We start from the raw sequence: 18,674 nt of genomic DNA on the forward strand, positions 1-18,674 counted from the left end.
TTTTTTTAGAGGGGAGGGGAGAGGGGGGAGAAGGATCCACTAACCTGCATCCATTCAAGGCAAGCACGGTTGAAAAACAAATATGCCTCCAGCTCATTGTATGATCCCCCATATACATATTGACCCTTAAAGAACTGGTTGGATGGCTCTATAAATATCACAGGAATGCCAGAAACCACTCCACAATATGCATTAGTAGGAACCCAGTTTCCATCATGATATGAGGTATATGTTGTTATTAAAGCCAATTCATTAATCTGATGCTTCTGAATGCACTCATAGAAAGGAAGCATGATATCCACTCTATGGCCTCGTGATAGGCAAGCACGGGCAAGCCCAGTTACAACGTCACCAAGCCCACCTACTTTTGCTATTGGCGCCATTTCAGCTGTAATGTGAATTGTGTGCATAAGATCAGAATCCCTTTCTATGTTAATGGGAAAATCTGAGCTAATGTCCAATGAGGGGAAGCTTTTCATCCAGAATGGGATCTTGTCATTTGGAGAAGGCCATGTAAGATCTCCATATTTAGAATCACCTGAAGTCACGAGTTTTTCACCTCCTACCTGTAAATAATAATGAGAATATATACAATAAGAAAAAGAAAAGAAAAGGCATATTCTTTTTCAAAGTACTACTCTCTATAGCATATTACATGGGAGTGAACTGCAATCCTGCAAACACCAACTACAACATTGAGCTATTAATTTTCAATAAGGATTCCATTTTGTCATCAAGAAATTTAAAATTTTCAACTGGAAAGGACTTTCCATCTATAAGAAATTTCTAGCATATGGCTTGACCGTTGGATCACTGATTATTCCTAAAGTTTAAGCTGTTGCGAAATTGACCAAGAGAGTGTATGGCTATTCAACATTGACAAAATAATGAGCAAGAAATTTAGCAATTCCTTCCAGCATTCTGATTAATTCCAGGACCAAAATCTTTAGTCTCAAATGAACACAGTAGATGGTACTAAAAACAACCAAACCGTATATGTTCTCAAGAATAGTCCATTTCTTACAACAAGAATACATTTCTTCTGCTGATGTGGTCGAGAAATAGCAGAAGGGCTGAAAATTTGGACACAATTGCAAAAGTTGGAGTTATTCCAACCAACAAGGAAAAAACAAGAAATGGAATTTATGTGTGTGTGTATATATATATATCTCAGCCCAACCACCAAACCACAACACCCCTCAAGACATTTGTGGATCTAAAGTTCTTAAGCTGTCAACTTGGAATTTTTTTAGACCAGAACTACAGCCATAATTTTTTGGTTGGCTTCAAATCTACAGCAGTTTAGCTGCTTGTTTGCTGCAATTTTCTTCCCTTGATTAAATTTGTCTGAAGTTATTGATCGAATCCTTAGAAATGTGTTGATTTCAATCGATCAAAGAGGCATCATGGGAGTCCAAATAGCAAATCGGAGCCAACTGGTGTGCTCTATTTCTTTGTAGTTCAGGTTCTGATGCACGTGCCAGCAGCACTTGAGTGATTTTTTAATGCAATATTAGTGAGTCGGTCACTTGTTTAGTTCAACTCCACCTGTGTCACACTTAGTGTCTTAATTCTTTCCGCATACAGCTGATCCCAAGCCTAGGAAAGGAGGAGGGTTGCATTAGGCAGCTGATAGCCAGAATAATACTTGTCACATCTCTATGATATGAATCCTTTCCCACTATTTTCCAATGATGCTCTACAGGCGTCACATAGCACTTTGACCATCTGAGTGTAGCAAAGAAATGGCAAAAGGGCTAGATCACCACCGCAAGCAACAGACCTTGTCAGCACCCAAGCATCGTGCCAAATGCGCAAGAATTCCCGCATCATTCTGGATGTGGGAAGGTAAAGAAGGTACTTCAAGAGTTTAGGGTCAGATTAGCAACTTTGTAAAACTATGAAAGTAATTGACATGATGGTTACAAGAAAAATTGACATTATTTGCCTCTAAGAAACCAACTGGGTGTGGGGAAAATTCAATTTTTAAATGATGATTTTACTTTGGTACAACAAAAAAGAAAAACATAAAAATGTAGTAGGCATTATAGTAGACAAAGACCTAAAAGAAAGAAAGTGTTGCATATGTTAATAGAGCAGGGCGTAGAAACATAAAGGTAAGATGGTTTTCTAAAAGAAAAAGAAAAAATGAAAAAAAATAGTCTTAGGAAAAGAGATAATAAATATCATTAGTGCTCATCCTCCTTAAATAAGCTTAGAAGAAAACCCTAAATGGAAATTTTTGGGTTAGTCCTAAAGCTTACAATGATAATATATCATTATACAATGCACACATGCACACACAGGTAGCAACTATTTCTCTCCTTTCCCCCTTGGAAGTCAAGTGTTTAGCCAGTAATATGCCGCCGCCACCCCCCCCCCCCCTCCTCCCCCATAGTCTTTTGGTTCAAGAGTTAAGGTTACGTTTGGTTTGTAGAATGCCTAGTCCAAGGATTAGATTAGTTTTGGTAGGTTATTTACAATTAGTTACATAAGAAATTATGTTGTTACTATAAAGCAAATAACAATATAAAACATTTTAAGAGTCCATAATAAGGAATAGACAAGGAATAACTATTCTCAAATTTCATTATAGAGATATCTATTCCTTTCTTATTACATGTTGAATGAAATAATTAGGAATATATAAAGGAATAACTATTCCCTTTACTCTCAAAATTTAAACCATATTCCATCTTATTCCAAGTAATAAATATTCCACCAAAACCAAATGAGTCGTAAGAGTTAGGAGTTAGATGTTAGACTCCAACTAACCAAAGCTACTTGCCTGTAGTGCCCCGACCCACCACGTGGGCCCGGAGTGCAAGTAAAACATATAAGTCTCTCTGATACCACACACACACACACATATATATATATTGCAACCTGCCCTAACTAGGGAATCCCGGGTGCTCCTATCATTACTGGAATTAAAATCATAGAGCGGAAGATACTAAAACACCAAAGCACTTTACCAAAGTTCTAACTGTTCCCAAATACATACATACAACTACCTGTCTATATTATACAACCCATCCAAACAACAAAATGAAACCGCTAGTGACTCTCCAGTTCTATCTATCACCCCCAAAAGGCTAATCCCTACCCCGTAGTAAGCTAGGCATGGTTCCCTGAAGGACTTGAGGAAAAATAATTTGTATAATGGGGTGAGACACTTTTCAATAAGACGGATTATATTATTACCAATGTGTGGCTACCATGAGTTCCCGTGAATATAAAACTTTCATTATTTAATTGTATATGAAATGGAATTTTAAAACTGTACTGCATTGTATATCTAAAAATACATAATTTCAAAATAATAAATTGTCGGCTCAATATAACCCATTTATAGTAAATTTGCCCATACATGCATAAAAGACACAACCTGACAGTTAAATTACTACTCATATGACATGCTTTCCCCCCATGATTGGTTGTGTGCCACCGAAGGCTGGACTCAACTCATAGCCGGCCAACCATAGCTGAGTTAGATTTAAGGTTGTAAGTAAGATTGTGATTACCTATGGTCACCCGGAACTACCTTGGATGGGGCTACCCGGCACAGACCTCGAGATAGTACTGCGGCCTAAGTCTCCAATCGACTATCCCATATCACACTTCCATGCCCGTGTGATTGCACTCACTGCCAACATATAGCTACGGTACCATACTCATAATATCACATTTCATATCCACAGGGTTCTAGAATCATATATGGCAATTCACACAATAAAATTGTATTATAACTCATTTCGTATAAAACCTGACATTTAGTAAAACCCGGCCCCCGACCGTTATATCAAAACTCGGCCCCGACCGTTATATCCTACTGTATAATATTAGTAAAAATATTCAGCCTAGATATACCATTTAAAAATTGTTCTCATGTCACACAATTTTCATCTAATAACCATAAATAAATAAACTGACGGGGAAACATACAAGTTGCTGAAAACAGAGTCTGAGCATCTCCAGGGTTTTATTTAACTTAAACTACATATTTTATTGAAAATAGGAGATTTCAAACCAATCACGTTAGTTTTTCCCAAAAACGTATAAAAGTCCAAATAACCCTTTTCATATACCTGATTCGTTCAGAAAATCATATATACCGTTTCTTTAAACATACATTGCAATTTAATCGGCCCATAATTCAAAAACAACTAACATAATATTATCCCCTTACCTGTTTTCCTGAAACTACGCCTGCAAGGATTCCAAAATTGTGCCTGCGGCGCTCACACGAACCCTGAATTCATAAATCCTAGTTTAATCAACTCAACCCTAGGTAAAATACTATTTGAACATTCCACGAGTCCACAAACTCCAAATAAATTATTAAACTTCCAAAAACATCAAATTTTTTAAATTCTCTAAATTTTACCCTAACCTTAGAGTGGTGCCTGGAAAGTCCAGCTCAAAAATCTACTCTGCTAGACTTGTATAGCAATGCTCCTAGATCCTTGTGGTAACTTCCGATCGTCGATTTGGGCGACGAACGGCGAGAAATCGAAGAGAGAGGAGATGGGAGTTCGTGGGTTAGAAAGAGAGAGAGAGATATATCATTTTCTAAAAAAAAATATCTGCTTTAACTTCTTTTATAAGCCATTGACCCGGCCACCTTCGTCGACGAAAAGGAGCATTCGTCAATGAGTTGCAGAAGCACATTCGTCGACGAAAGTGGGGTTCGTCGACGAACCTTAAGCCTGATATTTACCGTCTCTCAGGATTTCTTCATCGACGATGCCTGAACTTCGTCGATGAGTCACAGAAGGAAACTCATCGACGAAAACAGGGGTTTGGTCGACGAGTCCTGCTACTTTGCCCTTTTAAATTTTCCTTACTTCTTTTCTTATTTATTTCCTTTTTATTTTCTGGGTTCGGGTTTCTACATTGCCTTCAACAAGTAAGCTATGAAAAGCAATATGTTATAAGTTAGGAGGTTTGTGCCCGTATGGGGAAAAGGAGGGGTAGGGGGCTAATGGTCCCACCTATGAGTTACGAGTTGAGTTATAACATACAAGTTGACTGATTTTAGAGGAAATGAAGTGCCATTGGATGTTAGTAAAAATTAAAAAGACGAAGGATCAAAGAGAATTAGCGAATTTGAAGAGATCAATAAATTAAGATAGAAGGGGTTGGAAAAGGGGTTTCCTTGGTTAGTTTTGTCTAGTTTTATTTTGTGATCTTGAGTTTTTTGCCTTCTTTATTTTTTTCTTTTTGCTCTCTTCTTTGATTGTCTTTGTTGTTATTGGTGGACTCCTTTCCCCAGATGTTGTACCTTCTCTTCTTTCTATCTAATATAGTTTCTTTTATTACCTCTAAAAAATAAGTTCATAGCTAGCAACGAGGTACTAAATAGTCATTAGGCTCGAGCGACACACAAGAGTTAGTAATGTGCCGTCCCTTCGGGCTCTATAAGTTACACGTTAAGAGTTGTCCTTCAACATCTTTAACATTATAGATCCCAAAGCCAAGAAATGGAATTCTTTTATTTATTAAAAAAAAAAAAAACAAGTATAAGAAGAAGATAGCTTGTATTTTTCATCGTACTAGAAAAGGAGGAACTCATGTGGGTATTGAAGTTGACAAGGGTGTTAAGTACAACCAATGAAGGGTGGAGCAAGCCACAATGGAAAAGGTACAAATCCAAAAATGCAGCAATCAAGGCCAGCAAAGGCAGAGAAGCACAGCCTTGATCAAGTTAAATTGGATGTTCTGGGTATGGATCCAAAAAAATCAGTTGCAGAGCATTACTTTCAAGAGGCTTCTGCAAGCAACAAGAAGCAATTTGATATTTGCAACCAAGATGCACCATCAATCACAACTCCATTAGAGAGGATGTTCACGATATTAGAAAGAAGAGATGGGCAGTATGTGTGAATCAGAGGAGGAGCTTTTGGTGGATCAATTGAGAGCTCATTTTGAAAAGGGAGGGTGCTCTCAGATGTCTGAAGGCTTTAAGGGGGTCATGAAGAGGATGGATCAGATAAAGCCAACATTCCAGTGGTGATTTCTCAATGTTTGGAGAGGGTTAGCCTTCACTTGGATTTAGATTTTACTCCAGCAAGTTGAACAGTTGAGAGCTAAGTTTGAACTTTCTGAAGATAACAGGTTACTCTGATTATTCAAAGGAGCAAGTGAAGATGAGGATCTATATGGCTCGAGGCAGAATGCATTAGCTGGTAACATATCACTAGAAATAGAGATTAATCACTAACATAGGGGTCCTACTTGTACACAGACAATTGAGGACTCTATTAATCACTTTTCAGATTAATTGAATGCCTTGAATGAAAGGGGGTCTTTGTCTTCTAACCCTAAGCTTAATCTCCTTCGTTTCAATAACTTGGATCCTTCCTTGGGCAATGGAGAGCTTAATGATGAAAAGACAGATGTTTCTTTGGGTGATCCAAGTTCCTCTAGAACTGGTATTGGCATCCTTCCCCTTCCTAATAAGCCTCATCTTATCTCTAATACTTTATATAAAAGGAAAGATTCTTGTAGGGGGAAGGGCTATAAGTTTAGCTCTAAGGTAGGTGAGAGAGACTTGATAGACTCACACAAGTTCCTAGAAGATCTTGGCCTAAAACTAGTTGATCCCTTAGGAAAGGAGGTGAGGTTGGGTTTGAGCCCTAGAACCTATGAAAGAAGGAAGAAGAATGTTCAAAAAGAAATAAGAAAGTTGGTTTCCTCTATTAATTATTTGGGGGATAAAGGGACTAGGAAGGGCAGAAAGTGAGTTAAGTTATGAAGATTATTAGCTGGAATGAGAGAGGTATAAGGGGTGAGAGGAAAAGGAGCCTAATGAAGGGAATATTTCCTAATTACTCCCCGGACATCATTTGGATTTAGGAATCTAAAATGGAGATGAATGATCAAGGGATTATTAGGAGCATTTGGGGAGGTCTTTGTAGGGAATGGGACTTCTTACCCTCTTAAGGTGCCTTTGGTAGCGCTCTTGTTATGTGGGATTCTCGGTCTATTTCTGAAGTGGATAATTTAGTGGGGTACTTTTCCCTTTTCGAAGTGAAAGGATGGGGCCAATGGTGGATATACTCTATGTATTGTCCTCCTAGACCAACTCTTAGAAGTGCTTTTTTGGATGAGATTTATTATGGTGGATATACTCTATGTATTGTCCTCCTAGATGAACTCTTAGAAGTGCTTTTTTGTATGAGCTTTATTATATTTTAAAGTTTTGCTCACCTAGGAGAGTAGTGGGAGGGGATTTTAATGTAGGTAGGTTTGTGGGGGAGAAGAAAAAAAAAGGGGGGGGGGGTGGCAAACTTAGTGCTAGTATATGTAGCAATTTGATCAACTTATTAGGGAGTGTGACCTAAGAGATCTTCCCTTGGCAGAGCAGTGACTAGTAAATTGGATAGATTTCCATTTTGTAGTCACTGGGAGGATGAATTCCCTAACCTTCCACAAATTGTACTCCCAAAGCTTACTTCTTATCACTTCCTTATTAAGTTGGAATCAAGTAGGGTTTGATGGGGTCCCACTCCTTTTAGGTTTAAGAATATATGGCTAGGCCATGCTTCTTTTAAGCCCTTGGTGAGGAGCTCGTGGGATGAAGACATAGAGAGGGGTTAGGAAAGGTTCAGGTTAGTGAGCTAGTTGAAACTTTTCAAGGAGAACCTGAAAATTTGGAACAAAGAGGTGTTTGGGGATGTTAGAATTAGAAAAATCAGCATCTTAGGTGAGCTGGATTTTTTGGATAGAAAGGAGAAGGAGACTAACCTTTCCGGAGAGTGAAGAGGCAAAAAGGACCTCTTTAAAGAACAATTTCAAAACATGATTTTCAAGGAAATGAGGAGCTGGAGATAGAAGATCAAATTTAAATGGATTAAGGAAGAAGATTGTAATACTAGCTTCTTCCATAAGCTAGCTAATGAAGAAAGATGAGTAAAAATATGATTAGGAAGCTGGAGGTGTGAGGAGGGAGAATTATTAATGATCCTGATAGTATGGTCCCAGAGATTTTGTCAATAATATTTATTCTGAAGAAGGGTTTGTACACCAGTGGTTGAGGGTTTAGAGTGGGATCCTACCTCTAGAGATCAAATGCTTCGGTTAGATAGACCATTTGAGGAGGAGGAGATGAGGGGCTTGTTTTTGGGATGGAAAGGGATAAGGCTCGGGGTCCAAATGGTTTTAATCTAGCTTTTCTCCAAAGACCACTGGATACTGTTAAGGACGACTTGCTTAAAGCCTTTGCAGAATTTTATGGGAATGTGATTCTGAGTAAGAGTAGTGTTAGAAGAAATAGAATATTTTAGTAATTATATGGTGTAAGTAGGGGTATTTTTGTCCTTCAAGCTTTTTTATTATTAAAATATAAAGGGCAGACCTGGAGCTGAATGTAACTCCAGGAAACAGCCATCTCCTCCTCAGCAAGAGATTTATTGGCCCAAGTAGATTTCCTGTGGAGAACCCAGCATCGATCAAATAGTATGACCGTCCTTGCCTCAATGTGTGCAAATGCAAGAATTTCCATGACGAACTCCTTGTCTTGATACACTACTTTTGCCACCACTGCCTTCCAAGCCTCGTCCTCATCCTCTTAACAGTTCCCCGACCACAGTTAAATGTACTGCTAACCATGGCTAAACTATCATGTGAAGAAGCCTAAGAAGAAGATTGGGAGACATTTTTGGTGATTCTTTGTATTCTAGCATATGCTTCATTCATAGACGGAATAGATTCACCAGCAAGAATATGACTGTGAACGGGTTGAAGCCCTGGACTCAAACCAGCTAAAAACTTGGCAGCCAAGAACTCTGCCCATGGCCTCTTAATCATCTCATTGTCAGAATTAATTGGTTGATAAATGTTGAGTTCCTCTTTGATTCTTGGTTCGTACTAATCATTCCTTTCCACTCTAGAAAGTAATCTGGAAGGTCAAAATCCCCCATAAAATCAAAGGGTTTCTTTGGTTGGTTGTGCTTAATAGAATAAATACTAATGATTTGCTGCAGATGAGGAGACCTTTAAAGGCTTTATAACCTGATATTTGTATGCTTTGTTTGGATTGTTCGGAATCTATTTCTCATATTTTATTGCATTGCGATTATGCATGAAAGGTTTGGAATAAGTTATTTAATTATTTTGGAGAAAGTTGGGTTTGTCCAAACACAGTGGAGGAGTTCTTGGCAATATTCTTTTAAGGTATTGCATTATGGAATTGTACTTTATTTGCAGTGTAATGAGGCTTGTGGAAGAAACATAATCTACATGTTTTTTCAGGGAAGAAGATCCCATATTGGTTGGTGTGGGAGAAAGTAAAATTATTGCTTCTTTGTGGTGTGTGGGCAATGGAACTTTTAAGGGGATGTGTTTGACAGATGTTCAGCATGATTGGGAGTCACTTCTAAGGGCATGCTGATTTGAGATTGCTGTTTTTTTGTGCTTTCCTTTTTTAGTTTTGTTTTATGGGGATTCTCAGATTTCGTTAATGAAATGTCTTTTCTCCTATTTGAACATTCTTTCTTTATCTAATGAATTTCTTTTTCTATCAATTAATAAATGTTGAGTTTCTCCCACATACCCTTTAGAGTGCTATGATACTCACTAATAGGTTCACCTTCTGGGTCATATTTGAAGAACTTCTTATATAGGTCAAAAACACGAGTTCGAGTTTTATCTTGTGAGAAGCTTTCGCAGAGATCATCCCATACGACCTTTGCTGTTCTATGAAACATCACATTTTCAGCAATTCGAGGCTCCATGCTATGCCATAACCATACAAGTAATATGTCATTCTCTTTCATCCAATCTTCATAATCCTTGGAATCTAGAGATGGAGGAGAATGCAAGTATATGCTAAGGTAATTGCGAGCTAGTTGCTTTTAATGAATTATACTCATCTTGAAATAGCATATGCAATTTTGTAGATTATGTAGATAAAACCAAAATCCTAACCAAGACTATTAGAAGCATCAAAAAGACTATTTAGACATTTGAAGGGTACCATGGACTAAGGTATCATGTGTAGTGGATTTTCTACTGTATTAAAGGGTCACAACAATGATAATTGGATCTCTGATTTAGATGAGAAAAAATCCACTAGTGGTAAGCATGTTTGTAGATGGTAAGCTTGTTTGACTTACAATCAGAATTATAACCCATAGAAACTTAATGTTTCAACAAATTTTCATGGATCAGGACTCATCTTCTTAGGTCTGGTTCATATCGCAAAAGGCAACAGGTATGATACATTACATTGTAGTTGGTTAACCCAAATACACTTTAGTCTTTTGAAATATAGGGAGATTGTTGCATTTTGTGTAAAGGTATTTTAAAAGCCTATTGTTGCATTTTGTGTAAAGGTATTTTAAAAGCCTTTACTACTCTCCTAATGGTCGTTTAAATTATTTTTATTTAAATTTATTAACAATTATAAAAATGATTGTAACCATTTTGTGACCATTATTATTAAACTTTTCTGACTGTTTGGTGACATTTTTAAACTTAATTGTGTGTGTGTGTGTAGATTTAGAAGTAAGAAAATGCTATGGTTTTCTTCTCCTTGACAAAATCTTTTAGCTAAATTTTTTATTATTATTGGTCCAATCGGTGGTTTCTTTCATGTGATCATTTATGTGTTTGGGTTAGCTAAGTCATGTTGTTCCTGTTGCTCAATTGGTAAGTGCACATCAATTGGAAAGGTTGTTGTATCCTATAAGTAGATGCCAACAAGTCTTCTACACCATATTGGAGGGGCAAAACCTTCCCTAAGGACAGCGCTACGCACGCCTCAACCGATAAGATTTTTTTATTTTATTTATCGAATCCTATTTTCAAATTCATTTTTCCAACCACCACCCCTACTGTAAGAGATATATCAAGTCTAGTGACAGTCTAGTATATCAACTTGCCAACCAACTACCTATATCGATATTTGTCTTCAATGTCCAATCCAACATCCTTAGACAACTTCACATTGGGATCCATAAAAGTATCAACTAGTTTTAGCTCCTGACAAGCCAATCTCACTTAGCAAGCCCAACCTATATTTTTGCTAAGATAGAAACAACCCTTAGGTACACCATACAATCTCAATACCAAGAAAGTAACGTAGAATACCGAAGTCCTTGATTTGAAATTTTGCACGAAGTCACTACTTAACATCTACAATCCCACTATCGTTGGTGCCAATGAAGATGATATCATCAAGACAAACTATTAGAAACACCACACCTGTCTCCATTTTGCAGACAAAAACTAAATGATCAGATTAGCACTGGATAAAGCCAAATGCAAAGACTACAACGCTAAATTTGTCAAACCAAGCTCAAGGAGACGGTTTAAGACCATAAATGGCCTTATGCAACTTACATACTTTATCCTCCTCCCCCTGAGCAACATACCCAAGAGTTTGCTCCATGTATACTTCCTCTTGCAAGTCTTCGTACAAGAAGGCATTCTTTAAATCCAACTAATATAAGCGCCTATTAAATTTAACTGCCAATTTTTTCAATACATGAACAGAATTTAATCAAGCAATAGGAGAGAAGGCCTCAAAATAATAAATACTATACGTTTGGGTGTACCCCTTGGCAACCAACCAAGCCTTAAGCCAAACGGTAGAGCACATTAGGAAGATATTTGATGGTGTAGACCCAATGACACCTAACTAACACTTTAGCAGGAGGAAGATCCCCCTAGTCTCATGTCCCTCAAATGGTCAAGACATCCATTTCTACATCCATAGCATGCTTCCACCTAGGGTTAACAAATCCTTCAACATGCAAGGAAGGGATAGAAATTGAGGCTATAAACAAGGCAAAAGAATGCATAGGACTATGAAGGTGTAAGTTAGGCAACTAAGGATTGCTGAGCACATGTTTGAGTACCTTTCCGATAAGCAATTAGGAAATTGAAGGTGGGGGACCACAAGAAAGACTAGCTTTATTGATTTGACGAAATAAAATAGGTGTCCAGCACCTTACACTTGAACAGACAATACAACACTCACATGAAACGACAAACACCCTTATGCACTCTAATATGCCTCACAATTACAAGACGGCACCTAGCACTCTTAGCTTTCTCACTTAAACAGCACTTTCTTGCTGCCCACACATAGCACACACTCACACTTCTTTCTTGTACACAGCACACATAGTTCTTTTGCTGCTTTGATCTTCCAAGGGTTCAACTCCTTTAACTCTCTCTCGGTTTGGTTGAATGTTGTCAATTTGATTCAGCTCCTCCACTCTTTTCTTGGGACTTTTTCCTCAATTTCCTTGGTATCCAAAAGCAATACTACATGTGATGATATTGCCTATTGGGGTGCATTGTGTTGGATTGGAGATTGCCTATTCAGGGGTTCCTTTAGGGGGAAATCCTACATATGTTAGTTTTTGGGATCCGGTTGTGAGAGAGAATCTAAGCATTTAGATGGGTGGAAGGGTTTTTTTTTTTTTTTTCCTCTTGGAGGTAGGAACTACTCTCATTCAGGCTTGTCTTTCTAGTATCCCATTTTATTCTTTGTCTTTTTTTAAAATTCTCGTGGAGGTTGCTAGTAAAACTGAGAGAAATGAGAATTATGAGGGATTTCCTATGGCCAAGTGTAGGGGGGTTTAGGGATCATGTGGCAAGCTAGGAGGTAGTGTGTAGGTCTAAACTAGTGGGTGGTTTGGGTCTTGGAAACATGGTTTCTAAGGACATGACTTTCATGGCCAAATGGCCTTGAAAATTCCCCATAAAGGATTTTTCCTCAGGGCATAAAGTTGTTTAAAGCAAGTTTGGACTAGACGAGAATGGTTGGGATACTAATTTGGCATCCACAGATTCTTCAAAAAGTTCATGGAAAGCTATCTCTTAGATTTATCCCCACTTTATTCCCTTTACTAGATTTTTATTGGGCAAAGGGTGTAAAGTTATTTTGGAAAGAGCTTTTGTTAGGGGAAGTTATTTTGTCCACCTCTTTTCCTCAACTCTTCAGTTTGAGCTCAATGCAAAATGGTTCCATTTCCTCCTTTATTGTTGATCTAGGTGGTCCTTAACCTTCTTGGAGCTTTTATTTTTGGAGATCCATGAATGATGGGGAAACGAAAGAGTTATCCTCTTTCCTAATCTTGTTGGATTAATGTAGGGTCATTTTGGAAGCAAATAGTCAGCCATAGTCTTTGCATTACTCACGGTTTTATTCTGGAAAATCTTTCTGTGATTTTTTTTTATTAATACTGACTCTTCCTTTCCTCTTTATAAAGCTATTTGGAAGGCCAAAGCCCCCCCCCCCTCCCCCCCCCCCCCCCAAAAAAAAGAAATCAAATAAAAGTTGGTTGCACTTAATAGGATCAATATGAACAACTTGTTGCAGAGTAGGAGATCCTTGAAGACTATCTCTCCATATTTTTGTGTATTTTGCTTTAATTGTTCAGAATCTGCTTTGCATTTTTTATGCATTGCAATTTTCCCTGGAGGGTTTGGAACAAGTTATTTGATTATTTTGGAGTATGTTGTGTTTGTCCAGAGACAATGACGGATTTTTTGGCAGTTTCTTTTGTCATTTTGGAAGGAAAAAGTAAAGTGCAGCTTTATGGAAGTGTGCTTCTTTTGCAGTATTCTAGGGGCTCTGGCTGGAACATTATATGCATATTTTTCTAAGGAAGAAAGTGTCATATTTGCAGGTTTGTTAGAGGATTCATTATTTGGCTTATCTTTGGTGTGTGGATCATAAGAACTTTAAGGGGGTGAGCTTTCTAGATATTCAGTGAGATAGGCGTCTTTTGCTGAATTTTTAGTGCTGCTGGTTTTTTATTTTGTTTTCTTTGTTTTTGTCTTTCTTCTTTGTTTTTATTTGGATCTTCCCAGATTTTTCTTAGGAGATATCTTATTCTCCTTTTTAAATATTTTTAACCTATCAAAATGAATTTTCTTTTTTTGCTATCAGAAAAATATGAAAAAAAAAAAAAAAAAATAATAATAATAATAATAATAATAATAATAATAATAATTTAAAAGGTTTTTATTGACCTAGAGAGGCCTACAATAGGATAGCTGGGAAAATCCAGTGGGTTCAAGGGAAGGTAATGACAAGAGTAAGGACTACAAGTGGAGAGGATAGGAAATTTCCAATCACAATAGGGGCACGTCAAGGATCTACTTTTTTAAGTCCTTATCCTGTTGCTTTAATTATGGATGAACTACAAGGAATATCCAAGATGAGGTTCCATGCATTAACATGGGTAGAATCTAAATTGAAATTATGGAAAGAAGCATTAGAATATAAAGGTTTTAAGATAACTAGAAATAAGACAAGAGTACATAAAATGTAAATTTAATAAGTTTAGGAGGAATATTGGAGATACTATTAAAATTGATGATAATGAAATTCTTAGCACTAGACTTTGGTCCCTTGGATCTATTATCCAACTTGAAGGCAAAATTGAAGAAGATGTAATACATAGAGTTAGAGAAGATTGCGTAAAATGGGCAATTGCTTCAGGCACTTGCAACCTAGGCCAAATAATGCATGAGGAGTGAGTGAGCTATTAAGTAGAAGTAGGGAAGGAAAAGGTAGACCTAGACTAACTTGGACCAAGATAGCAAGGATTAGAGGATGTTGAGCTAGAATGTGCATAAAAAATAAATAAATGAATAAAAATAAAAAGAAGATCATCACACTGACCCTGCCCTAGTGGGGCATAAGGCTTGGTTGTTGTTGCTGCTGTAGTAACTTGCTTACCATATTAGTGTGTCAGGCTTTAGTTTAGTGCTGTATGATTGTATCAGTGTGATTTTCTCTTGTTCCTCATGTTGATTTGGATTTTCTCTTGAATTCCAAGAACCCTATGCAAATGACTATGCTTACACTGCTACTCCACGAATAACTATATTTAAGTTGAGTGGTAGTAACTACATGCAGTGATCTAAGACTGTTAAAATCTATCTCACTCGTCAAACGTCATCAAACTGATAAAGCACGTACTGATGGGGAGAAAGAAGATGCTAAAATAGTTAATTTGTTATGGAACTCTATGGAGCCCTATATTGTTGATCTGCATGCACATTTAGATACATGTAAGGAGACATGGGATTATGTTAACTTACTATTTACCAATAACTTAATGAGGATTTATGATCTCTCTTTAGACTTCTTTGAGTTGTGGCACGAAGATAAATCAGTTTTAGAATATTTTGCAGAGGTAAAATGGGTCTATGAAGAGTTGAATGTGCTTCATTCTTTGTAGTTAAAGTGATCAAAATGCAAAGAGAACAGATGGTGATCCTCAAGTGTTTAGTTCGTTAGAAACTTGAATACGATCCTGTAAGATCTCAGATCTTGGGAGGAGCAATGGTCTTAAATTTCCACAAAATTGCTGAAATTTCATTGACAATTCCCATCTCCGCCACCCTCAAAATCAAAATGGTAACAACTTCCATTTTACAAATTTCCATCAAAATTTTCATGAATAGCTCGAAATTATTAAAATCTCAAAATTTCAGCAAAATTTGCCAAAATTTTAACTGTAGAATGAAATTTCCTAGAAATTGAAATTTGAGATTCAAAACCCAAATTAAATTTCTCTCACAAATTATCTTAATTTGTTGAAACTAAAGTTTATTACAAGAAGGATGTGAATGGCTCTCAAACTTTTGAGAAATAATAAATAATAGATTGCCTGTATTTGCATAACAAATAATATTTAACTTATTTACGAATTTCATTCATGTTAATTGAATAATTTTAACATGATTATTATATTACAATTATTGCACCTTATACACCACATACCTGTCCTTGATGTATTTTAAGCATAGTATTTCACTTCTAAATTTTGCATTATTATGTCTATTAATAGTTTCTAAAGTTTCATAAAAGAATTTCATCATTACTGCATATTTCCAAAATTTTTAAAAAAAAATTCAAAGTCGAAAGTGACATCGGCATAGAAAAGTTCCATACTTTCAAAGCCTTGAAATTTTAGTTGAAATTGAAATTTAAGACCTCAAGCAAAACTTGCCTCATTTGCAGTAATTTATCTCAGGTATTTCATGCTTCTTCAAGAGATAGTTCATCTAGAGATGCTTCACTAGGTGATCCTTCTTTGACATGGAGAAGTTGCATGGGTCACTCAGTCATTGCACAGAAATGACCAATCCAATGGTGGTTGAGACTTCTAGGGCGTGCAATGTAAATATCGTGGCAGAGGTAGTCATGGTAGAGGTCCATCTCACACATGCACTCATCGTCAACTGGAGAATAATACTTGTGAATGGTGTTTGTATTTGATTGGTGGGTCATACTGGGATGCTAATGTTGTGACATGGAAGACCTCCAGATCTAGTTCATCTCCTCCTATTGATGTAGAACCAAAAGCTGCACTAGTGTAAGAGGATAAATATGCTTAGTTCCTGTAGTATAAAGCAGCCCAACAACCATTTCTTCTTATTGCATCGTTGATTAAGCCAGGTAACCTGTAGCGTGTTATCTTCTGTCTTACACATTGTTTCTTTTACCATTTGACCACATGTCTGTTAGTCAACTTACTAAGCATTTTCATTGCTCAGTCACTTTCTTTTATGATTGTCTTGTCATTAAAGATTTGAAGAGCAAGGAGATGATAAGTAGAGAGCATGAATCCAATGATCTTTATGACTTCAACTTGTTGCTTCCTTTGGTTTCTTGTTCCACTTCAGTTTCGCCAGTGCAGATTCATTATTGTCTTTGACATCCTTGTTTGAAGAATTCAAAAGAAGGTAGTCCCTAGTTTGAGCTGTTTGTCAATTTTTAAAGTGAGTCCTGTCAGTTGGGAAAGCATCATCATGTTCCTTTTGCTTGCTGAGTCAATAATGAGTATCGAGTCCCTTTCTGTTAGTTCATTACTTCATCCTCATGTTTGGGGTCTGACTTTCAAGTCATGTTATCATTCGTATACTTCGCAATGGTAACACCCTGAGAGTTCCTGTATGACATTTCATATTTGCATGACTAATTCTAGCATTGTCCATCTATCATCTTGTTCAAGCACTCCATAACAAAATGGAGTTGCTGAAAGAAAAGTAGGCATCTCATGAAAGTCACTCCTCATGTATTGTTCCACATGATTGTTATGATAATGGAAGCTCTAAGCTTGATGGTAGGAAGACAAATCAATATAAGCTAACTGCATTTCTGGTTTTATTTATTAGAAAGGAACAAAGAAGGGAAGTTATATCACATTTACTATTTGCCTATGATTCTTTGATTTTCTTTGGGCGGCTTTGGAAGTAATAGATGGTTAACAAGTGCTCTACCATGTTTCGAAGCCATTTCAGGTCTCAAGGAGAACCTATATAAGAGCAAGCTATTTTTCATTTTTCCTATGATATAATCAAATGGCATGACGGCGTGCCTCGGATCAACAATAAGGTTGCTCCTCTGTGACTGGTTGATCACACATTCAAGTTCGAGGAAATAGCTTCTCTGCATAAAAATCAGGGTAAGGCTGTGTACACTAGGATGACCCTCCCCCTACCCTCACAATTCGGTGTCTTGTGGCCCTGGGACTCCCTTTGTAATCAAAGAGCGTACTTGGAATGTCAAAGTTAATAAAACAAGATTAGCTATAGAAATGGGAATTCTATAGCAACAGGACCAAATCATACCTGCCCATGATTGAACTGAGGAGGTGGGTTTGTATTCCAACAACAACATCAACAATTACAGTTGCCTTTCAAAAAATTAAAAACCAATTTTTAATTTTTAAAAATAGACAACTTGAACGACAAAAATGGGAATCCTTTTATTTATTTATTTACTTTTGAACAAGTAGGAGGATATAACTAATCTACATTTACAGAAGAGGAAGCAAAAAGGGGGAGGAGGGAGGGGGCAAGAACTAAGAAGCACCTTTGATGAGAGACGGTGGGCATCAGCAGCAACATGATGTGGTTGTATTTTGAAATTGGAAGAGTGACACTTGTGAGTACTTAGTCTCTTGCTCTTCTCATTCACTACAAGCCTTGGATTCACAGACCATGCACGAAGCTTCAAGGAGAGACCGCTCAAATCTGCACACTCCATTCCTATGCTGATCATAGTTGTTATTCCTCTTTTTATTATTGCACTAATTTCTTCTTGATCCAAACCCTGTACATTCAAAAATGCTTTGAACAATCCTTTCTCTTTTCGGTCTGAAGCGCCTCCAATCAGTAGAATTTCCCACAGAAATAGCGGAAAGGAAAAAAGAGCGAAAAGTTTACAAAGCGAGAAAGCATCTGGAATCCAAGATTCTTCTCCAATTAAGGAGAAATGATTATTATATGACCCAACCTTAGGAGGGAGGGCGGGACGTCAGCCATGCTTGTAGGTGTCAGCTTGTCACCAGCTGTGCTCAGCATTCGCCATGCTCTTCAATTAATAAGTTACAAGCCACAAATTACTTCTCTAGTTTGGCATGGGGGAAATTGCCGCGGCCACATATATTAAAGAAGAATATTTTAGTGGTTAGTTCTAGTGACCCGCAAAAATCCAAAGTAAAAACGGCTCACGTTGCTATGTTAAACAACGTCCGTGTAATAAAAATGAAGGATTAGAGCATTTTTTTTTTTTTTTTTTTTACGCACACATACATACATACATTCATATATAAATATATATATATATATATAATATTTAAAAGTTAAAAACTTTGCCTAATTTTTACTTTCATCACTTTTATCAAACCTTTTTA

General features: G+C 37.0%; 1 protein-coding gene across 1 annotated transcript in view; it reads right to left on the reverse strand.

Moving 5' to 3' along the window:
- LOC131166276 (uncharacterized) overlaps positions 1 to 18,400 on the reverse strand; it is a 114,943-nt gene extending 96,543 nt beyond the window's left edge. The window contains exons 1-2 of the mRNA XM_058124678.1: positions 17,852 to 18,400; positions 45 to 566 (exon numbers count right to left, since the gene is read on the reverse strand). Of these exons, the coding sequence (XP_057980661.1) occupies positions 45 to 566; positions 17,852 to 18,040 (711 nt within the window). The 5' untranslated portion in view covers positions 18,041 to 18,400. The remainder of the gene's footprint in view (positions 1 to 44; positions 567 to 17,851) is intronic.
- Positions 18,401 to 18,674: the final 274 nt, after the last annotated feature.

This window comes from Malania oleifera, chromosome 10, assembly GCF_029873635.1.
Source record: "Malania oleifera isolate guangnan ecotype guangnan chromosome 10, ASM2987363v1, whole genome shotgun sequence".
Taxonomy (NCBI): Eukaryota; Viridiplantae; Streptophyta; class Magnoliopsida; order Santalales; family Ximeniaceae; genus Malania; species Malania oleifera.